At 31.4% G+C, this 24,620-nt stretch overlaps 2 protein-coding genes and 1 pseudogene across 2 annotated transcripts; 2 read left to right on the top strand and 1 right to left on the bottom strand.

Moving 5' to 3' along the window:
- Positions 1-625: 625 nt before the first annotated feature.
- Positions 626-2,515, top strand: LOC110631549 (remorin 4.1). Its single transcript, XM_021779418.2, has 2 exons — positions 626-1,378; positions 2,011-2,515. The coding sequence occupies exons 1-2, from the start codon at positions 728-730 to the stop codon at positions 2,200-2,202; spliced, it is 843 nt and encodes a 280-aa protein (XP_021635110.2). The 5' UTR covers positions 626-727; the 3' UTR covers positions 2,203-2,515.
- A 2,336-nt stretch (positions 2,516-4,851) lies between these two features.
- LOC110631558 (putative pentatricopeptide repeat-containing protein At3g15130) lies at positions 4,852-6,249 on the bottom strand (annotated as a pseudogene).
- Positions 6,100-19,096, top strand: LOC110631552 (putative elongation factor TypA-like SVR3, chloroplastic). Its single transcript, XM_058147286.1, has 14 exons — positions 6,100-6,523; positions 6,779-6,894; positions 7,862-8,065; positions 9,227-9,403; positions 9,793-9,945; positions 10,892-10,981; positions 11,941-12,075; positions 12,467-12,583; positions 12,823-12,974; positions 13,057-13,141; positions 15,702-15,796; positions 16,505-16,670; positions 17,572-17,767; positions 18,579-19,096. Exons 1-14 carry the CDS (start codon positions 6,307-6,309, stop codon positions 18,710-18,712), a joined length of 2,037 nt encoding a protein of 678 aa, XP_058003269.1. The 5' UTR covers positions 6,100-6,306; the 3' UTR covers positions 18,713-19,096.
- Positions 19,097-24,620: the final 5,524 nt, after the last annotated feature.

Here is a 24,620-nt window from a genome sequence, read left to right as displayed (position 1 = left end):
AGAAAATTAAATTAGGCTTATTTAATATAAACCCAATCTTATATAATAATAAATTAAATATTTAATAAATTAAGTATTTATATTAAAATATATATATAATTAATTAAAATTATATAAAATAAATATATAATTTAAATATAAATATTTAATTTAATAATTATTAAATTTATCCTTATATAAAATTATCCAACTTTATGTCAATTGCAATGCACCCTATAGCTATTTTGTTTGACTTTATTTGTATAAAAGTCATAAAGAAATATATAATTAATGTAAAATAAGATGCAGACAAAATATGACAATTTGGGAACGTAAAAAAATAGTAATTTGTTAAATTAAAAAAAAAACGATCTCATTGGTTAAAGAAATTATTATATATGATTATATTATACATATAATAAATAAATATAAAATTAATACGAATGATAAAAGATTATACTCTGAAATAAGATGAATGTTTAATCATTATAAATAAAAATAATTTTTTAAATTTAATTTTTTATAAGGGTATAATGAATATTTGTAAAATTTACATATATTTAATAAATAAATTAATTATATATTTTATATAGAAATAAAAAAAATTCTTTCCGTTCATGTTCCTAAATGCTAAATCAATGCCACTTAGAAATGTCCAAATCTTTAGCCCTTTATCTCACTAATAATTCCATTCTTTCATAGCCATCTTCTCTACCCTCTTTCCACACACACGCTAAAAGTCCCCTCTATGCTAAGTGCTCAAGGACCCACGACCAGCACCGCCACTACTAGCGGAGAAACCCGTCATCACGACCACCGCGATCATGATGAAAATGAACATATCCGTGATATCCACGCCCTGACACCACCACACCCGCCACCCGTCCCCCGGGGCCGTTGGGAAACTGGCAGCCATCAGTCACACTCGACGTACATGAGTAGTGAAGGAGCTTTAAGTGAGAACTTCAACACCATGAGCAGAGAGTTCAATGCTCTGGTTGTAGCTGGTTCTGCTGTAGGAAGTAGTATGATCAACAATAATGGTAGCTCTGATCATAATAACGAGGATGTTAGTGGAAACAACTGGTTGGCTCGGATTGGAGAGGATGATGTGCCTGAAGAGATTAACCCTTTGGCTATTGTGCCTGATAATAACCCGTTGGACCCAGACCCCAGTTCAAGCTCAACAACGGTTGGGAACCACCAGTTGGGCGGTGGTGAGGCGGAGGTGTCGTCGGTGCAGAGAGTGAAGAAAGAAGAGGTTGAGACAAAGATATCCGCATGGCAAAACGCCAAGATTGCTAAGATCAATAACAGGTTTAAGAGAGAAGATGCTATAATTAATGGGTGGGAGGGTGAGCAAGTGCAGAAGGCTACTTCTTGGATGAAGAAAGTTGAGGTACGTTATACAGTGTTGAAAGTGATTATTTCTTGTGTGTTGCATGGTGATTAGTTTAGTTAATTAATGAATTAATTAATTAGTACTTTGATTGTTAATTAGTACTTTGATTGTTAATTAACTTTTGGATTGATGATCCAAAAATGAATTTTCTCCTCATGCAGATACCAATCATAATTTCTTTGGTGAATTTTAGATACCCATCATAATTTCTTTGTTGAATTTTAGAACCATATTGACTATAGACAGAAGTTCCTCTGTTACTTCAGTAAGATCTTCATCATCAACAGCTGTATTTATCAAGGAGAAAATGGACCACTAGTTGATGGACAAATGATTGAACGGATGGAATTTTAGCTAATGGAGGAAGGTTTCTGGCTCAAGTTTTTCTAATTTTGTAAATTATTTAATTCTGTATGTCCCAGAAAAGCACAATAACTCGCTTTTCCGCAGGAAAAGTGATTTTGAAGCTTCAAGCACTGAGGATAGATAAGCATATATGTGATTTGCCTTTTACTTGTTATGTTCAAATGATAAGGAATTTTCATATTGGCTTGTTTCCGAAGCAAGTTCTTTCCTTTTATTAATTGGTCTCTTTGTTTTTACACTGCTGATGGATTCTGTTTGTGCAGAGGAAGCTGGAAGAGAAAAGAGCAAGAGCTCTTGAGAAGATGCAGAATGAGGTAGCAAAAGCACACAAAAAAGCAGAGGATAGAAGAGCATCAGCTGAAGCTAAAAGAGGAACAAAAGTGGCTAGAGTTCTTGAAATAGCCAATTTGATGAGAGTCTTTGGGAGAGCTCCTGCAAAAAGGTCCTTCTTTTGATGAGTCTTACTACTGTACTATTTATAAAAACATATTTTTAAGAAATTAAAAAAAAAATGGTACAAAGAAAAAAGAGTGGTGGACAAAATAATTGCCCCAAAATATTAGGGTATCCTGCATCTTTTGAACGTTAGGGTACACTACATGAAATGGGGCAGTGAAGAGTTTGAAGTTTCAAGTGTGTTTGTGGTGAGTGCTTGTTGGTTGAAAGTGGTGGAACAACCATTTTGCCTTGTATAGTTAAACTGTTTCTTATAATGCGAATTAATACTTGTTTAAAGATAATTAATTAAGATGTTCAGTTTTTGGTGCATCTACCACTCAAGGGATAAATTGTTGTTTATGTTCACTGTGTTCTTGTGAGTAGCTAGAATTTCAAGGGCATCATTGATCTCCATGTTCAACCATTTACTAGCTAGAAGTCATATAAATCTTGAACTTTCAGGGATCAATAACAATCATTGTTCTTAAGTTTGAGTTGAAGTCAATTGTACTTAAAAAAAAAATCAAATCATTTTAAAGATGAAAATGCAGGATATATATGTAAATGGACAGATACATATACAAATCACAGTAATAATAATAACAACAATAATTAAACTTTAATATCGAACTAGTTGGGATTGACTATATAGATTCTTTTTCATTATTCAGTTCTATTAGACATTGATGTTACCGATGGTCTTTGGGTCTTGGTTCTGATAACACGTAAGCCTGCAATAAGAAAGAAAGATGAGATTGATGGCCTAATGGCAGGTCACTCTAACGCTCAAGTCAGAAATCTCTTCTTGAGAGAAAAATCAAAGATTATTTTTAGTAAAATCGAATAATAAAGTGAGTAAGTGTACCTTATTTTGATCCTTTGGTTGGTATTTATAAGCTTTTTTTAGGAAATAGTTATTGCTTCGTTTACGGCAGTGATTTTGGCTAAATCTTCAAGGTGATTTTTGTGAAATCCGCTCTTTATTGGATTACTTGCGTGATTATTACTTAGTTCGGGAAATCGGTATCTATTTGACAATTACTGCAATTGTTGTTCGATATGGCTTCTATTCGCCTTTTTAGGCGAACGAAGTTTTTGTTCGATCTTTATCTTGCTCGACTCGTTAGATCTTTTGATCCACATTTTTGTTCGACTTTCTTTTCCACCATATTGAAAGTATTTCTGTCTTTGACTTTCCATGTTGAACATAACTTTGACTATTTGACTTGATTTTTTAGGTAGGTCACATTAGATCCATATCAATATCCAAGACTTGTAAATATTTCGATATTACTTCCCTCTATGTCATTTTAAGCCTCTCATTTTCCTTCTCTCTCATTCTCCCTCTAACCTATCACACTTCCCTGCATTAAACGATAATCATTCATTTTATCTCCAATATGTATTACCAAACCATAGTGAGTTGGCTAAAAAAAAAAACAGAGAAGTTATTCCCAAGCTTGATTAAAATCCATCATTCAGATGAAAAATTAGTGTCAATAAATGGGAAGTTGATAGATCTAATTTCAAACAAAGAATCAACTGTTAAATGAGCCTTGGAATTTGTTAGGGACATAATTAGACATCAGTAGAATGCTAAGAAAACACTGAAAACCATCCATGTTATCGTTTTACAAGCATGAAAGAAAATGTCAACTTCAGCACTGAAAAAATAAACCAAATTATTTAAGTTATAAACAGTGAAAGGCATGTTATGAGTATTTATCAACCGTGATTTACGTTCTCATTGTCTCCCAATTTGGAAGAAAAAGGTCAGATCATGATATTTTTAATTCACATGTATCAACTTGAAATCTCAGTACGTGCTCGCTATCTTCCAATCACTAATAATGCACGTAATAGTATACCAGCATCACTATCAACTTAATTTTCTTTCACCCCATCACTAAAGTTTTGGCATAAACTGCCATGCCAGCATCCTTGCTGCATTAGAAAAATTACAGTACTTACATGCGAAGATTCCTTGCTGATGGCATCTACGGCTTATCTCTCATAGCTACTTGAAAGGCGACACGCTTAATTTATGGTATGAATAGAATCCAAGATACAGAAGAATAGACTTGGTTGATATGTTAATTTAATTTGCAGTAAGTTTAGTTGGTCCACCAATTTGATTTACAGTAGGTAAATTATGTTTATTCAATATGTAAATCATGTTTATGTAGTATAATTTTTTTTTTAATTTTATTTAGCATAATTTATTATCTAAAATTTATTTAATATAAGTAATTAGTTAATATATGATAATTTTATATTATCTGAAATCTAAAAGTCATTTTATTATTACTTGTAAAATAACATAATTTTGAATAATTAAGAATATAATTAATAATTAATAATGTATATTTCTCACTTTTTTCCCTTAGTGGATGAATACATACACTCCCAAGGCAACCCACTAACATTCATAGAATAAGATTAGCTTTATTGTAATTCCTTTCTCCATAATAAATATTTGAAACTATTTTATATTTTCAATTCGGTATACCATAAATTTAAAATATATGATAAGATTCATCTATTGAATGTATTCATGATCCTATATATTTATAGTACTCATCGCATAACCTTATAATTAATATAGGCTTATATAAATAATTAAATTACTTTACATATTACCCTTTTATTTTTTTATATTTTCAACATTACCAACACAGCCAACGCAGGGGACAAATAAAGCAAACATTTTGAACCAACTTAGCAAATTTCAAATCACCACATAACTTGCACGCATTGACCAAAGTTCTGCAAAGCAAGGTTAACTTTGAAAAAGTGCTTTTGTTAATCATATTTACTGCTTCTGAGAAGTGACCAGCTCCACTAAAAAGATCAACAACATGAGCATAGTGCTCAAGCAAAGGTTTAATTCCATACTTTGGCTCCATTATATTGAATAAGCTTGAAGAATGGCCAATATTGTGATCTCATCAGGAGCAATTTCTTTTTTTCTTCATTTCTGCAAATAGTAACGGAGCCTCTTGGCCTTGGCCCTGAAAAGCATAAGCAGAGATCATGGCATTCCAAGATATAAAATCATGGTCATTCATAACATTAAAACATTTTATGAGCACCTTCATTGCTTCCACATTTGGCATACATTGTAGCCACGGCATTAGCTACAGAAAAATCAGCTTCATGTCTTGTCTTAATAGCGAAAGCATGAAGACTTCTCCCTCTTTGTAATGAAGTTTGATTAGCTGATAAACTAGGGAGTCTTGAAAATGACACCAAATCTGGTTTAATACCAGCTAATCTCAGTTGATTAAACAAAATCATGGGCCTTCATCATCTCCACTGTCTTCACTTTCATAACCAAGCTTTATCGCAAATCCGTGGATTTGAAGTCCCAATACCAAGTTTTTACACTCTGAGCAGTAATCAAGACTGGTAGTCAACAAACTAGACTCAAAGTTTACACCAAGATCATGCAATTCCAAGAATGCATCAACAGCTTTTTTGCCATAGCCACTCCTTGTGTAGCCTGATATAAGTGCAGTCCATGAAATCAAATTCCTCTTAGTCATTGCAGAAAGCATTCTCTTGGCCTCCTTCCATTCCATTTTTTTCCATACATAGTAATAATTGCATTTCCAACTGAAAACTATAAATTGAAGAGTCCACTTCTTGTGTACATAGCAATCAAAGAAGTATCAACACACATTCTCAAGAAACCCAGATTTTATGACAAAACAATGGATCTCTGTTCCCCCAAATCTTATCCTCCGAGAAGCTACATGCTTGAAAAATCACCGTGCAAGTATGCTTAACTGCTCATTGAAATTGAGGTTTAAGCCAATCAGATTGTGATGGAACCTGCGCTGAAAAAGCCACTGCGACTTACTAAACCAAATCCCAGGCTAAGAGTGGCTGGCTAAGGTTTAAAGCTTCAAACTTGGGCTTTGATTATATGGTCCCCAACTGTATGGACCCCTTTGTTATATTGTGGCAGAGGTTGGGCCTATCAGAGAAATGAAAAGTGCCCAACCTCTCATTTTTATCGCTAGTTTCAATAACACCATGACAGCCTCATTTGCCAAATCCATTCTCTCCTCCTCTCCGTCTCTCGCTCGCTGACTGAGAGTTTTAGGAGTGAGCGAGCAATGGAGATGGCAATTAGCTTCAACAGTTCTTCCTTCTATTTGATAAACCCTAACCATGTTCCTAAAAGGACTGCTTCTACTCTTCTTACTAAGCGACTGTTTGGTCTCAGTTTATCTTCTTACCCAAAAGCTAGAACATCACTCAGGTGTCGTTCATGGAGTCCTTTTCACCGTCCAATCAAATGCTCTGCTTCTCAAGCTACTGAAACAGCCACTGGTAACATTTCAGTTTCCTTATTAGCCTTAGAAAAGAAGATTTTTAGCAATTCAAGTTGTTGAAAGATGGTTTTCATATTTTGTAATTGTGTTGAATCAATGGATCGTTAAACAATGGGATTTTGATTGGAAAAGAGAAAAAAAAAAATTATCCTTGCACTTGTTTCTTTATGCATGCCAAACATGTCCTTGTGCTGCTAAGTTAATCTATCCTGGTGCTCTTGGAAATTTTTGATCGCTTAATCTTGTTACACAGCCTCTGAGAAGAAGACCCAATTGAAGAGGAGGGGAGATATAAGGAATATAGCAATAGTTGCTCATGTTGATCATGGAAAGACAACTTTGGTTGATGCCATGTTGAAGCAATCCAAGGTAAATACTTCAGAAATTCATGGCTAAATAGTTATACCCTGTGTAAATGAAACATGCTACTTGCTCAAGACGTGTTCATCCAATCATACTGTGATGGAAGGTCAACTATGTACACGTAGGTACATGTGTAATATCTGTATATTCCTAATTAGTTTAGATTCTAGGGCTTAATTATAGGAATTTATATTCTTAAATAGGACATATAATTGTAGTATGTATTTGTATGATTCTATCAAGATGATTATGAATGATATACAGAATTTTTCAGTACATTTACCAAGCCAACAAACCAAACCAAACAGGCCTTACTTGTTTGATTAGAAAATTTAGTTCAGTGTTGTTTGACATTTCTGAATATCAGTGTAACCTGAACCGATACAAAGCAATAAGAAATATGTGAGATTGTGTGTGTATGTGTGCATAATATTGCTGTTTTATCATCTACTATACTTTTCAACAACCAGTTATCTTTGATAAGGACAAATAGAGACATTTATGCATACTTTTTTTTTTCAATCGGTTAAGGTCTGAAATGTTTTAACTGATTTTGACCAATCTGACATGAATTCCCCTACAAACTGCATTAAACCAACCTGTTAATATGCCTAGTTAGCCCCTTGATAATAGTTGAACTTGCTATTTTAATTGTAGATATTTAATCAGATTGAAATATTACCACCTATTGCATTGTGGAGTTATACAAGGCTGAATTGTCACAACTAAGACATTAATATTAAAAATAATAACAATAATTAAAAAAAAAAAAAAAAACCTCTAGAACCATCACTAGAGTTCTCCTTTATTGATGTCGAAAATCCTAAATAAATAAAATTCAATTGGAACAGCTAACTAGGACCATCTCATGAAAAACCATTCTGGCCACTTTTTAACTATGCTGACTGATAATTTTTTTATTGTGAAGAAAGAAATGAAAGAAAATATATTTATGTCCAACATTTTTGTGCAGGTATTTCGTGATAACCAATTTGTACGGGAGAGGATAATGGACTCAAATGATCTAGAGCGTGAAAGAGGGATTACAATACTCAGCAAAAATACATCAATCACTTATAAGGATACAAAAATTAATATAATAGATACCCCAGGACACTCTGACTTTGGAGGTGAAGTGGAACGCATCCTCAATATGGTGGAAGGGGTTCTTCTAGTGGTACTCTTTTTTACATACTATTATATGGAACCTCATACATTTAAACCTTGCAATTTTATCAGAATCATTCTTATATTGATGCTTTGTGATTATTTTGGTAATTTTCCCATGTCATCTGCCAAAATAAGCCCTCCAGTGAATATTTAGTGCCTTTCATTTTCAGAATCAAAGATGCACATGAAGTTAGCTTCCTGAAGATACATAAATTGTAAGAGATATTAATATCTGGATGATAAATTATAAGAGAGATTAATATCTGGATGATTCTCCATGTGATTTTGGATGAGAAAGCTGGGTTTCTAGGTCTACTCCCATACTGGCATGTAGCTCCTGTATAGTTGGATCTCAAATGAAACAATAAAATATTTTCTTATCAAAGCCTTTTCAAATACATAGAATCATTTTGTCAAGCTGAAACTTTATCTTTCTTGAACTTATTGTGCTAATCTTGTTTAACTATTTGTCTACTTTCCTTTGCAATCTTCCATAACACAACCTAGGCCTTATTCTATTAATATTTCAACAAGGCAAATCATTTGGAAGAGTAGAGTGAGGAAGAAATGTCAGTATGCTGAGTTCAGGTCAACATGACAAGGCCAATTATTTCCTGTTTCAGCTTGGCTTATCATTGATAGCATCTGTTATTTTCTTATTCTAATTGCTTCTAGCCTTGAAGGGATTAATCATGTCACTTGATCACGATATAAAAGCCCTCAAATCTACAGTGTAAATCCATGCAAAAAATTACTTTGCTTATTGATAGTACTTTGGAAGTTTGGGCTCTTGCATGTTTGATACTATTTTCTTGCCCTGCTTTGTGTTGACTCTATAATTTAATGAATACTTCAAGAAGGGGTTTGAATGGAATTTTTTGTTGATAATGGATTACATGAGATTTGTCCTTATTTGGTACACCCCCTACTTCATAAAATTTAGTTTTATTCTTCAATAATAAAACTGAAGGACTATATTCTCAACTTCTCTGGTGCTTTGATCATTAAGCCCTTTTAGTATTTCTTGGGTGTTTGGTTTTCCCTCCCTGTTTGTTATTTTGTTCACTGGGTTTTCTTTCAGTGCCCATCTTAGATCATTTAGGTAATGTATCGTCTTCTTTTATGGGATTATCTTACCAGAAAATTGATGCTGCTCTTTTATTTGTAGGTAGATTCTGTTGAGGGACCAATGCCTCAGACAAGGTTTGTTTTGAAGAAGGCTTTGGAGTTTGGTCATGCTGTTGTTGTTGTTGTCAATAAGATTGATAGACCTTCTGCACGTCCAGATTATGTCATCAATTCCACCTTTGAACTATTTATTGAGCTAAATGCTACAGATGAACAGGTACTTCAATCTTGTATTGCAAGGATTTGCAAGCGTGTAATTCATGCTGGGTATTGAGTTGAAATTCTCAATGCTAATCTAATTGGACCCATATCATTTTTAAATCTCATTATGACTATAGTTTCTGGGCTAACCAGATGCTGTGATAATTTTGTAAATTATTAGTTAGTTGTTACAACTTACAAGGGATAACACAGACAAAATGTACAAGAACCTAATGAAAAATCTGTGGAACAATTAGTAAACTAAACCCCCACTTTCACATTCTCTTCATGCTTTCTGCTTCATGTCTTTGAAGCACAACACTTGACGGCTTTATAGATGCTTCAATGGAATCAAAAGATAGTATCTAAATTCTGGTCTGATAGCATATTACACTTTTCATGCAGTGTGATTTCCAAGCAATATATGCAAGTGGTATAAAAGGAAAGGCAGGGTTATCTCCTGATGATTTAGCTGAAGATCTTGGGCCACTTTTTGAATCTATGATCAGATGCATACCTGGACCACACATTGACAAAGATGGCGCACTGCAAATGCTTGTTAGTGGTTGTTCCTTTTATTGCTATTGCAATTCTGTGCTTTCTGTATGCTTTTATTTATTTATTTACTTATTTATTTCTTTTTGTCTTTGTCTTTGGATTTGGCTTTCTTCAATTCAAATTTGCCTGTATGGCTCAAACTAGCACAAGAAGGTGCTGTCAAATTTTTGTTGTGTGGGCTGAACATTGTAACGAGACTAACCAATAGGATTTCGCATGAAAACACTGCCATGTAATAGATCAGGTCTTTGTGTGGGTATGTGAAGCCATGACAGGAAGGTTCAAGGAGAAGGATTGTCCTCGTAAATAGGCCAAGTGACATCTAGTAGATGGAGAGTGATCCTGGTTATTACTGGCTTTGATGCTGTTTCATATGAATAATCTTTTTTGAATTATCTCCAATTATAATTATAGGATGTTAGGACACATATCAATTTAGGAATGGGAATACTGACGGGAGTCTTTCCATAATTGGGAGATAGTAGACACCCTTAGATGATACTAGCAATCCAACAAACACATTTCTGTTCTACTTTCTAAGTTGAAGTTTTCCTTCAGTTCTTGGGGCTTGAGCTGTATCGTTTCTTTACTAAACCTACTCTTTGTAAATTGGGCATGAGTACATCTCTATAAGCATGTGTGCTGCATTGATATAAGGCTTTTACTATTCAGTATTGACAACAAAGTATAGGACGATTGTATCATTACCTGCATTTGACCTATTGTGAAAACTCCATGCCTGAAGATGAAGTAGATGCCAATAGTCAGAATTTTAAGATAGTTTCAGTTTCACTTGCCTACAGCAATTGGTCATCTTTAAATTCTTATATATAGTTCACATTTAGTTTTAACTTCAATTGGATCTTTTGTTTTAATCTCTTAACTTCCTGTGTGAACGTGATATAACATTGAAACATGTATTTTTATTTTCCATGACATATTTTAGGCAACAAATATTGAGTATGATGAACACAAAGGACGAATTGCTATTGGACGTTTGCATGCTGGAGTTCTGCGGAAAGGAATGGATGTGAGGGTGGGTTGTCCTGCATTCTGGAATCTGATTTAGACCATCTTTGTATCTACTAGTAGTATATATGATGCTTAGTCCTGCTATGATTTTGATTACTTTTGATTTTGGTAGTTCTTGAGCCATAATTGGTAATATTTGCATTCCTTGCCTAATCAATTTCTGTTCCTTGTTTTCCATGGCTCGTCTAGGGAAACTAATATGCTGATCTTAATTTGTGATCTATATACAAATCCCATTTGATTAGGTATGGCTTGAACAATCTTGAAAAAAAAAAAGGCCTAAAAACCATGATTTTTATAAATGTGATCTCCCTTAGTTTCTGAACTACTGCTGTGGACATTTTTGGTGATATATTGTCGTACTCTACTGAGTGCATAAATGATTACTTGCAGCAACTATCTGAAGAAAGTTTTTTCACAAATTAACATAGTGGGGTATGCAAGTTTATTCATTGTTATTGGATATCTTCACTGCAGAAGGTGGTTGAGACATCCACTTTGAGTCTTTTTTTCTCAAAGAAATATCTTTCTAAAATTTTAACTTTTAAGTGCTGCTAAATCCCAATATGCATCTGTTAGCATGAATTTCCTTACAGGCTTTTATGCTATACTAAGAACTGGTTTGATATCATGATATGTCTAATACGTATTTACTCGATAAAGGGAGTGTTCTGATTCTGAGCTTTTATGCAAAAATGGATTTTCCTTCCCTATTGATATTACTTGTAAAAAGTGATTGACATGTTGACTGCAAGCCTCAATTTTAGACCAAAATCAATGACAACCATCTAAGTGATGATTTTCTAGCGGTACTTGCAGTAGTTTCCAAAAATAAGTATAGGCTTCCTACTTCTTTAGTCATTTCCTTCCCCTGTTTGTTCATGATTATTTCAAGTTAGAAGGATTTTGGCATCCAAAAAGAAGCAAGCAATTTTTTCCCTAATTGTGGTTTCAATTTATCAGGTATGCACATCAGAAGATTCATGTAGATACGCAAGAATTAGTGAGCTTTTTGTGTATGAGAAGTTCAGTAGGGTTCCAGCAGATACTGTGGAAGCTGGTGACATTTGTGCTGTCTGTGGAATTGATGATATTCAAGTATGACCATATTCTTGTTACGCCCTTTTTGTTAATTCAAGTAGGGAATACCATATATTGTTTTGCATTGAGCATATGCTTTAAAAGTACTCATGTATTTCATGGTCAATGAAATGATTTAACTTTTCTCTTAAAACAAGAACCTTTATTTTTGGATTTGAAATATTTTACATTCATAAATTAAACATAAAAAATATATCTAAAAGTAACAGCTTACCAACAAAAAAGACAGAATTCTCTCTCTCTCTCTCTCTCTCTCTCTCTCTTGCATGGAACAATTATTATTCCTACTATGAGGCACCTCATTTACTGTATGATTTAAATGTGATATATCTAATGAACTTAGCTTTCTTCTGAATTTTTTTACAATTGATTTATTTTCGTTGATCAGATTGGGGAGACAATTGCAGATAAAGTATCTGGGAAGCCATTACCTTCTATCAAAGTGGAAGAACCCACAGTGAAAATGGCTTTCTCCATAAACACTTCACCATTTGTTGGCCGTGAGGTAAGGCCATTAAACAAAAACCTACAATTATAAAAATCACTTAGTACTTCTCTCTTTATCTCTCTCTCTCTCTCTCTCTCTCTCTCTCTCTCGTCCTTGCCTTTAGAAAACTTTGGCATGTAGCCAAGGGGCTTCCCATCTATTATGAAACTTTTAATTCATCTCATGAGCCTGCATACTGTGAATTTCATGATATTTTCATGCCATTGAAGCTTTGACATTCCTTTGGTCCATTTTAGGGGAAATATGTTACTAGCAGGAATTTACGAGATCGACTCTATCGTGAGCTTGAGCGAAATTTAGCTATGAAGGTTGAAGATGGTGAAACTGCAGATACATTTGTTGTTAGTGGGCGTGGTACTCTACATATCACCATATTGATAGAGAACATGTAAATAATTAAGTATAAGCTATTTTCTTGCAGTTCCATTTCTTTGTTTTGCATATTTGTTTTATATGCTCATGTTTTTCAGGCGAAGACAAGGATATGAATTCATGGTGGGACCTCCTAAGGTCATTAACAAGAAAGTGGATGAAAAAGTGCTAGAACCGTATGAGGTGAATTCCCAATTGAGATTTTCCTTTATTTCTACCAAGAGGATAGCATGAGGATATGACATAGATCTAAATGCATGATTGACATTGGTGTGGATGTTTTCTAATGTTCTTATTATTAAAATGCTTATATACTTCTTTCCTCTCTCTCTCTCTCTCTCACTTATATTCATCAGTTTAATACTTCATACACATGCATACTCATGCATAGATATATGCATGTATGTATCTAATTATGTGTGTGTATGTTCTTATGTGCATTGATGCGCAATGGCATAAGATTTTTACATTATATTATACATATCCTCCTATTGCTATATTTACCTGTTTTCCATTTAATTTATTTAAAAACAATTTTTTCACTTGTGCATGTTGACATGGATAAATAAAAGGCCAAATGCATATTTCCCCCTAAACTTTACCAAAATAAGTCTAGTGGCACTTCACCTTTTTTTTTTTGAAATCTCATCAAACATTTATTTTTGACACTATTAGACAGAAATTTTCCTATTCAGCAATGTGGTAAAGCCATGTTTGGTCAGGCAAGTGAAGTGAAAAGAAGAGGTATATGTAGCATGTTAAATAATTAAATAATATATTAAATTCCCTTTCCTACATTTTACCATTTCGTGCTCCACTTCTAATTACCCTCATCACCGTTCCCCTCCTTTTTAGCTCTTTCTCGTTTCTCTCTTGCAACAAAGTACCAATCATTGTTTCTTGGCCGAATCAACATTCACTGAAACCAAGTGATATCCATGGATGGCAAGCGTGAGCGAGAGTTTGCAAAGACAAGAAGATTAAAAAAAAAAAAAAATCTTGGGTAAGGGCTGAGGGAGGGGGCAAGGGGGAGCCTTGGCTCCTCCAACCCCTTTAAAATTTTCTTGTATGTATATATGTAACTAGGTTATTTTATTTTAGTTATTGGCCCCCAAAAATAATTTATATTGTTTTATCATAATATAGGTAAAGTGAAATATTAGAACTATTTAATTCTCATCATATGTTCAATAAATTTTTATATCATTTACACCTTCAAAACAAATTTTCTAGTTTAATTATACTCTATTGTAGCATTTTTTGAATATACAACATTAACCCCTCAAAATATATAGACAATGAGTGTAGTTAACAATTTTTGAAATCAATTTTATGTATAACATTGGCCCCCTAAGAAAAAAAATTTATGGCTCTGCCCCTGACTCCAAGCCAAACCTAAATACATCCTTCCATGCTGACCTCAGTACCCAACCATCACAAACTTTGCTGCCCTTATGTCTTCTTCCTCTATAACTCATCTCAAATCCTTCCTTCTAAATCTATCCAACACCAATGTTGGGGCTCCTCACATTTTGTTGTCTTCTTGTGCCCAATCCGAGAGAGTGTATCTAGGTGTAATTGCGACTGTAAGAGGTGCAAGCAGGGAGGTGCATATAGGTTTGAACTTTTGGGCTTTGAGGTGGGCATGGGCATGACAAGCGAGTGCAGACCAAGTTGTGACTGTGGGTTGGATTGCAGGAATTTGCTTAAAAGAAGAAAGCCTATAGAAAGTGATTTCATTGCTCCATTTGCACCCCTTCCACTATGTGCCCTGTTGCCTTGACCCTTTGCTGTTTTATTGTCAAGCTTCCACCCGTTCAATTGTTGATTTGGTTATCACAAGCCCTCCTCATCACCTCACCTCCCAGATTTGGACGGAATTTCAATTTCAATTGAATGTAGCTATTGAGTGATAATTAGGTTTTAGCTTTTAATTTGTTGTGGAAATTTTCAAATCAATTTGTGACTTTGTTGATTCTCTAAATTGGTTTGTGAAACAACTCTCTAACTTTACTTTTTTTTGTTAGCATCAATTTCTCACTCACGTTCATTTCTTCTTAACATAACCCTTTAATTTTATTGTTTTCATTGAATTTGCAATTTTTTTCCCTTTTTGGGTCACAACATGAACCGATTTCCCATCATTTTGGCTTCTCTGCAACTGGTGTTGTTTCGACTCTGGCAAGAGATGAAATGATGAAGGAGAAGGAAGAGGAGCTCCTCTCTCTAAGGAAAAAGAAAAGCAGGGGATGGAAGACAATGTTCCCATTGGAGGGAAATTTTGTTTTCCTTTTAGCTTAAATTATTACACATTAGAGTAATTTCTTACAAGTTAGCACACAAGTATTGAACGTTATGCCCTCTCTCGCTCAGACACTTGTCTAATAGTGTCAAAAATAAAAGTTCAAGTGTGTGATGGGATAAATTTTATTAAAAAAAGAAAAGGTAAAGGTATCATCAGGATTTTTGGTAATGTTCATGGGGCAAAATATATATTCACCTAAATAAAATTACAAGAAACACAACTGACAAGGTGATCTAAATTTTGATACAACAATCACTCCAGTATGTTTTGTTAACCGCTACAAAATTTGATGCCATGTTTTGATACTAGTAGGTAATTAAATCCTAAAATTCTAAACAGAAAATATATCTAACAAAAAAAAAGTAATCATATGTGGTAAAATGCCACATTTTTCAACTGCCTGATATCATTTATTCCTAATATTGGGAAGACTTGCAGATTGCCACTGTGGAGATACCGGAAGAACACATGGGGTCTGTGGTTGAGCTTCTTGGTAAAAGGCGTGGGCAGATGTTTGATATGGAAGGTGTTGGGTACGTAGAATTTTCTGTTTGGTGTAATTTCATCTTTACTGTTCAACTTTAATTGAAATATTTCAAAATTCATGGAATATTTAATGTCATACAACAACAAATAAGGGAATAAGTGCATTGTATATGTATGACATGAACATGACACAATAGTGGACAGTCTGAGGTGAAAAAGCCATGGACATATAGAAAACACAGTTTCATTGGTGCATGCATATTTGCTGACCATGTTAGAAGGAAAACCAGCACATGCTAAGGACCTTTCAAAGAGGGGAGCCTATACTCCTATTTTCTTTCGAAATATGTGTTTATGATTCTTCCAACCCCATGCTCTACTGGTCACAATCTATCTATTGGATGCCAACTATCTGTCATAATATCACCATTCTTAGTCTGCCACCAAAAGAAAACAAAATGCTCTTTTCATATTTTACCTATGAACAACACCACAGCAAGCATTGCAAATATTCCCACTTGACCAGTCAGCATGTTTGATGGGATCCATATGCTATTCAACAGAATTCAGTAGTGTTGGTATACTTTGGTAATTCTCAAGTTTTCCCTCTTACAAAAAGATGGTGCCCATTGTTCCATTACTGTTTTGCCATTTGTTCATATCACCACAATTTCAACAACGTTAAGTTTATGTTAATTGGCACCCATGTTTGTGTGGATATTGATGTTCTATTGTGGAATTCTTTTGTGCACAAGGTCGGAGGGAACAACACTACTAAAATATAAGATTCCTACACGTGGCCTTCTTGGATTGCGGAATGCAATTTTAACAGCTTCTCGTGGCACAGCAATTCTTAACACAATATTTGATGGCTATGGACCCTGGGCTGGAGATATATCTACACGAGATCAGGGTTCATTGGTAATCACTAACTTTTGGGGTCATTTTTTATATTGAAACTACTGTACTAAAGGTGGTATTTTTATAATGTCACAGGGATTACACATAAGCTATATTATGTTTGATGAAATTGAATGGGTATCCTTTACCACATGTTTGTAAAACAATAACATCAACAAATAAAAATAAAGTAGATGAAGAATAAGAAGAGAGAGAGAGAGAGAGAGAGAGAGAGAGAGAGAGAGAAGGTGGGTTTAAGAGTGCATAACCAGCTACGTTCAACATCTTAGATAACAAGGAAAGACGCTGAATCTTAAATCTAAAATAAAACAGAATAACATAATTACTAATTTTATATCACAGAATTTTATGATGCAATTAAGGAAAAAAAGGTGTAGGAATTATTTTGATTTAATTCTTTTTTTTATGTAAAATATTTTATTTAGGAATATTATTTAATTTCCTATTTGGGATCTTACATCTAGGAAATATATGGTTATCACTATTTAGAAACTCTGTTATTTAGAAAACTGTTTGCTTTCTTTTCTGGTACCAATTTAAGAGTTTTCCCTGGTTTGGAATTACTAGACCTAATGTTAGGATTAGTCATTAAGTCTGTAAATACATATGTAACCAGTTATTTTCTTTGGCTTCGATAATGGAAAATGCATTTTGATTTGATTAGAGGGGCATTGGGGCCAATATTAATTTTTGGAGATAATATTGCTATATAATACTTCATTTGAAACAGAACTGAACTTCATTAGAGGCTTATGCATAGATACTGTAAATTCTGCAAAACAAGTGATGAATACTATTGAACTGTAATTACATCTTGATGAGGTTCCCATACTTTTTGAAAGGTAAATACCTCTTACATTTTTCAACAGTAGCAAATTCAATGACAGAGACTGATTTTCAGGTTGCCTTTGAGGATGGAACATCTACTTCTTATGCCCTTTCTAGTTCACAGGAGAGGGGGCAGATGTTCATTGGTCCTGGAGTGGAAGTTTATAAAGGTCAAATAGTTGGAATCCATCAGCGACCAGGGGACCTTTCACTTAATGTGTGTAAGAAAAAGGCTGCGACAAATATACGTTCAAATAAAGAGCAAACAGGTGGAAAGCTACTCCTCATTGCCTTAATTTAGTTTCTCCACCAAAAAAAAAAGGAAGAGAATTTGATTTCCTATGTAATTTGCTAGAAACTGCTAAGCTTGACCAAATGATTGTCAGGAGATTGGGGGTTCTGGCTCTGTCTTTCTTTTTCCCTATTGCCTTGCAAATCCTCTATTGTTTGATTTTATTAGATTGATAGCACCTTAAAATACATTTCTCCATAAATTGGATTTTGTCTGTTTTGCTGACTAAGCAGTGCCCCAATCAATAGTGGGAACTCTTTTTTTTCCAACATAGGTGTCTACTTTTTGCTGTTAATCACGTATGGTTTGCTTGTATTATATGTGTGTGTTTTAGGCAATTGGAGCTATTCTAAAGGAAGTTGTCTTTCCAAAACAAGTCCCAGTTAAATTGCCAAATAAGAAGAATGATAGTATGAAACAGAGTGCTGAATGCACTTAGTGAAGAAAAAATTGATGATGATGTCATCTATGGAATTGCTTTGCCCCTTCTTATTTACGATAACATTAGGAAAGCCTGCCCTTTAGTGAACATATCTCCATTGAACAGCCCAATTGAGGCGATTAAGCAATTCCTGTCATTTGTATTCATGATTATGCGTCTTCATCCTTGCAATCTGCCATCATTTACCTAAAGGAAATTCAGAACCATTGAACCTTTAATTCATTATTATGCTAATGCTTGTTTGTGACATAACTATCCATTTTGTCCTCTATATGCTTGCATGTCTAAAGTGGTGAGGTTTCATTTCTTGCATCTAACAGCCTATATTTTTTTTTTCTCTATGCAGTGGTTCTTGACACCCCCTTGGATTATAGTCTCGATGACTGCATTGAGTACATTCAAGAAGATGAGCTGGTGGAGGTCACTCCCTCAAGTATCCGAATGTGCAAAAATCCAAAGCTTGCAAAAAAGACAAGATAAGCATTTCATAGACTTGCATCCAGTGAATCTGCTAGCAAAACCATCCTTGCTTGACTAATCTCAATGCAATAGAAGCCTCATACTTGCGCATTTAAATTCATATCATTTGCCATTCATCCGACTTGATATAGAATGAATCATTGTTTAGGAATGCCAAGCATTTTAAGTTTTGCTTCCTGATACAAGTCTGTATATAACTAGTTATATGGCACATTCAATTGGTGAATTGTATTGCTAGGAAATAAGCAAGTGAAGATTCTCAAGTCCTGTAATATCAGAATCAGGCACAGGCAGTCACTCTCTAAGAGGGGCTGAAATAATCTATTTTTGCTGAAAAATTCAGGATGTTTTAAGCAGAAGGTATCCATACTTCTGGTTCTCTTCTGCGGTCTTGTCTGCAATGGGTTGCAATGATCACATTTCTTTTGTCCTGCTAGGCTAATGAAGTATTGGACATGAATTAGCTCACTATGAAGCATAAAGATTGTGACATAAACAATATTATATGCACTCGGGGACCTGGATTTAGACCAATGTTTTTGTTAAAACGATTCAATCTTCAACAGCCGAGTCAATAAGGAAAAGATTAGGGATGGCTATGAAGAAGCCGTCCTACATCTACCAACTATATTTTAAATTTTAATGCATGTATCCATGGGTGGTTAGAAAGTTCACGAGCTGGTTTTTGTTATAAGAAAAATTTTAGTTGTTTGTTATTTTTTGGTTCTTTCGTCTGTGGAAAGGACTTTTGCATCATTGACTTCTATATATAAGAAAAAAATTTGAAGAAAATTATTATTTAGTTTTTGTATTTTAAAAAAAAATTAATTATTTAATCTTATTATGAAAATATATTATTTAGTTTTTCTATTTTTAACACAAGTGAATTTTTTTTTTTTAAAGTAATTGTTTTCTAATTCAATTATTCAGTGTGTAATTTAAATAATATAATAAATTAATTCTCGTAATTTTAAATCTATCAACTTTTTAATCTCTATGATTTGAATAATATAACTATAATGAAAGAGATTAAATAATTCATGGACTAACAAATGGGGGATTAAATAGTGTCTTTTTAAAAATAGAGGGATTAGATAGTTACTTTTATTAAAATATAAAGATTAAATGATAATTTTTTTAAAAATTTTAAGTCTCTATCTGATGAAAAATTTATAATTTAGTCTCTAAGTTTTATCTTATATTACACTTTAGTCCTTGTATTTTGGAAGATTAATCTTTAGTCCCTAAATTTTGCATTATATTACATTTTAATCCTTAAATTTTGTGAAGTTAATCATTTAGTCTCTTTAATTTTAATATATAGAACAATTTAGTCCATATAATTTTAATATTTATAACAATTTCATCCACTAATAGAAGGATTAAAATTACAAGGATTAAAGTGTAATAAAGTATAAAATTTATGGACTAAATAACTAATTTCTCAAAATTTAAGAATTGAAATATAATATAGTGTAAAATTCAAAGATTAACTAATTAATTTTTTAAAATTTAAAGACTAAAATATAACATAGGATAAAATTTAGGGATGAAATTGTAAATTTTCCTTATTTGATTAAATCAATTGTTGTCGTGAATGACTAAGTTCATCATCAAACCATAGACTTTTACATCTCTTTCGCTTTCCTCTAGACCTTCTTCCATTTAACTGAAAATTAAGGGAAGGTAGGTATAGGCTATGCATCTTTAATCACCTATGTTAAATGGGTATAGACCATACACTGCAGAATACAGAAAACTTCCATGTTTTGAGTTCTTTAATATTTTTTTTTATATATTTAAATGGATATTAACCATAGGTATGTATTTTCTAGAGTTCTTTAATTTGGAAATTTTTTTTTTCCAACCTCAACAATTATTTTTTTCTTTTAATGTCAATAACAAATTTCTTATTTTTTTTTTATGTATGTCTTAAAATTCAAAAATTAAAACAATAACATTTAATTTAAAAAAAGAAAAATTTAGAAAAAAATTAACAGAAGGCAGCTGTTGGCTGTATTGTAGGTGAGGATATTTCAGAGGATTGATTGACTATGGGCCTTCTAGAAAGGAAAATAAATTAAGAAGAAAATATGTATCTAAATGGATAAAATTGAAGAAGCTTCTCTTTTTTTTTTTTCTCCTAAGTGGGTATGGGGATTGATAGGAGAAGTGTAACATCACCCTCATTGACATTAAAGGCCAATGCTTTCCATCTAGAAGAGCACCACCACTTCAAATCATAGAAAGATAACTCCTCCACCATTTTTTCTTGAGTTTCTTGTGAATTTCACATGTAAAAGTTAGAAGTCATATTATATTAATATTAAAATATAAATATTATATCAATATCAATTAAAATTAATTAAAAAAATTTTAAAATTTATATTTCTAACCAATATAATTGATAATTAGCAAAAGTTTTTATTTTAGTTTATAAAAAAAAACTCAAATTTATTTTTTTAAAAATTAATTAAGAGATGCATAATATATTTGGTCATATTGTATGGTATTAAGAATAAAATAATTAATCATATAATGATATATTTTTTCATAAAATATAATACATTTACAAAAAAATTAAAATCAAGGAAAATGTTTACTTTTGTTATATTATTTTATTTTTTTGGTTATTTATTTGCTCATTTTATTTCTTTTAAACATGCAAATAATAATAATAATAATAATAATAATAATAATAATAATAATAATAATAATTCTTTTGACCAATTATTTTATGAGAATATTTAATTTAAGCATACTGTTAATTATAAAATTCTCTCACCAATCATAATAATGAATAATATACCCAAAATTTTCTAAGAAAATAATATAATAAATATCCATATTAAAATATAAAATATTAATATTCATCCAAATTTAGTTTAAAAGTCAAGCTTTGTTAAAGAAATTCAACATTCTAGATTACTAACACTGGCTTTGTAAAATGACTAAATTTTTATTTTTATAAATCAATCAATTTTAACATTGTTGAACAAATAGTTCAATTGTTAAATATCTAGAATTTAGCTAATAATTCAAATTTTTCTTTAATAAAATTAAGAAAATCAAAATAAAAAATATTCAATGATAGTGATGGAAACAATAAAAAATTTTCAAAATACTAGCAAAGACCTAGTTAATAATAATAATAATAATAATAATAATAATAATAATAATAATTTCATAACTTCTTGATTCAGCGTTCGAAAACATATTATTCATCTAATAATTTCATATTTGAGTCCTTAAATTCTTAATCCTCTAGCTCAAAATAATAATTGTATTTTTTTAAATTATTATTTATATTCTATCATTGATTCAATAAAATAAATTTAATATGTTATATGATAATTAACTAATATTGTAATAATTAAAAAATTATGAAAATTATTGTGATGCACAGCAGTCGCGTACGATTTTGATTTGATTTGGGGTTTATCTAGAAACTAAAATTGAACCAAAATTTCAATATGATTTAGATTTAGTTCTTCGTTATTTCAATTTCAGTTCAGTACGATTATTAGTGTCTTAGTTTTAGTTCGGTTTTAGTATGATTTCGATTTTGTTGTCAATGAAGAATTAAAATCGAATCAAGATTTCAATTCGGTTCTTCGTTATTTCAATTTCAGTTCAGTATGATTCTCGATTCTTTAATTTCGGTTCGATTTTAGTATGATTCTAATTTTGTTATTAGTGAATAATTAAAATCAAACTAAAGTATCAAAAAAATAATAAAAAACCCTCCATAATAATCTTTCTTATGCTATATTATTCCTATTTTCATTAAAAAATAATAATAATAAAGTCAAGACCCTCGAGTTTGACCCGAGCGAGCCCAAAAGAGGAAACAGGGAAAGCGTACAAGGGGAATTGTAATATGACAAAAGTACCCTTTTCAGTCCCAGCATGAAATGCGACGGATATTGGCTTTCTGATTTCTCGAGTTTTCTTTCGGAACAGGTTAGCCCCGACGCGATTGGGAATGGGCAATTATGTAATTTAGAATGTGAAATGCGAAATGCGATGGCGAAGAGTAAGTTCTATGCAAAAGTTTACCTACTTATTAATTTTTTAATATTAAATTTATTTTAAATTCGACTAAAATTTTTATAAATTATTCATAATTATTCTAAATTCAATTATTATTTAAATAATATTTAAATCTGTTTATACATATAAATTATTAATTTATATAAAATATATTTTTATTAATAATTTATATTTTGAAAATTTATTAATTCCATAAAATATTTAAATTATATTTAATTAAAATATAATATATTTTTATATATAATTTATAAATATTATTGTGAAACATATATATATATATTTACATTTACTTAATTATTTATATAAATGAATTTAAATAATAAATAATTAACACATAAAATCAAATTTAATATGCATGTTATTTTCTAAATTCAATCTGATTATATATTATTTAAATTATTTTAATAAAATTCAATTAAAACGAGCACATAAAAATATTTGACTTGTTCTAATTACATTAATTCTTAGGATCGTTAAAAATTAATAATTTTTTAAATGTGATTACATTAAATTAGTTGAATAATTAATAAAATGCTATCCATATAAATGCATATAAATATATAAAAAAAAATTACCAAATATCATAATTAGGTTAAAGTGATAAAAATTACACATTTAATTGCTAATATAGCTTATGAAGATGAAGATTAGAATATTAAGCTTTTTAAATTTATAAAAAAATTTATTTTAATAAATGTTAGATATTTGATTAGTGTGCATTTTAATCATTGAAATTTATTTAAGTTTCACTAAAGTAAAGTATTCCATGAATAATTTTGAAAAGTTGAGGTTTATATATATATATATATATATATATATATATATATATATATATATATTCATCATATGGAATTATGTAGGATGGCACATTATAGACCTTTAATTGGTTTTTACACAAAACCTCATGGGAGTGATGATGATGAAGGTTAGGGGTGTGTAAACAGTCGGTTCGGTTTGGAAACGAACCGAACCAATAAAACTAAAAATTGAAAATAAAAAATTTTAAAAACCAAACCAAACCGATTAATAAGAGAAAATCAAACTGAATCGAATCGATAAATATCGGTTCAGTTCCATTTTAAATCTATCAAACCGAAATTTATAAAATTTTATATTTTTAATATTAAATCTAAATAATAAAACATAAAAAAAAGAAATCAAAACTCAAAAATCTTAAGGTTAGGTTCGATTTTCTTTGATTTTGATTCGATTCGATTCAATTTGATTTGATTTTCTTTGATTTCTTATATATATTAATAATTTCGGTTCGGTTCGATTTTTTTTATTTTTATGAAAATAATCGAACCGAACCAATTAATCAAAATTATTAAAATTATAAATTGAACTGAGCCGATTAAATTTTAAAATTGAATCGATTGAATTGAATTAAATCGATTCTGTTCAATTTTTAGATTTAAATCGAAAATTGCTCTCCCCTAACGAACGTGACCAAAGACAAAGGAACCCAAATGATGTCTAGAATAATGATGATGATATTATTATTGACTCTTGAATGGCATTAATGATGCACATTTAAGGATGATTAATTAATTAAAAAAAATTTATTCTTCATAAGAACTTAATTAGGACCATAAAGAGATACAAATATCCCTTTTAAATCCTACTTTTCATCTAGTCAAAATACAATAGATTTTGCATTCTATGCTTAATAGAATTCTTTGCCTTGTTTTATCCATGATGATGCAAGAAGGTTAATCTTTGTTTCACATTTTCTTGATTAATAATAAAATTTTGAAATTATTTAAAAAAAAATTGTAATTTTCATAAGAATAGAGGATAAATTTTATGAAAAAATAATTTTTTTTATAAATATAATAAAAAAATATGAATTTTC

The sequence above is a fragment of the Hevea brasiliensis genome, chromosome 5 (assembly GCF_030052815.1).
Source record: "Hevea brasiliensis isolate MT/VB/25A 57/8 chromosome 5, ASM3005281v1, whole genome shotgun sequence".
Taxonomy (NCBI): Eukaryota; Viridiplantae; Streptophyta; class Magnoliopsida; order Malpighiales; family Euphorbiaceae; genus Hevea; species Hevea brasiliensis.
The sequence above is the reverse complement of the archived record's forward strand: the minus strand, read 5'-3'. Positions and strand labels throughout refer to the sequence as shown.

Coding starts and splice junctions, on each gene's coding strand:
- LOC110631549 (XM_021779418.2), top strand. CDS start 728: ATGCTAAGTGCTCAAGGACCCACGACCAGCACCGCCACTACTAGCGGA. Junction 1,379..2,010: donor CTTGGATGAAGAAAGTTGAG/GTACGTTATACA, acceptor CTGTTTGTGCAG/AGGAAGCTGGAAGAGAAAAG.
- LOC110631552 (XM_058147286.1), top strand. CDS start 6,307: ATGGAGATGGCAATTAGCTTCAACAGTTCTTCCTTCTATTTGATAAAC. Junction 13,142..15,701: donor AAGTGCTAGAACCGTATGAG/GTGAATTCCCAA, acceptor GAAGACTTGCAG/ATTGCCACTGTGGAGATACC. Junction 16,671..17,571: donor CACGAGATCAGGGTTCATTG/GTAATCACTAAC, acceptor ACTGATTTTCAG/GTTGCCTTTGAGGATGGAAC.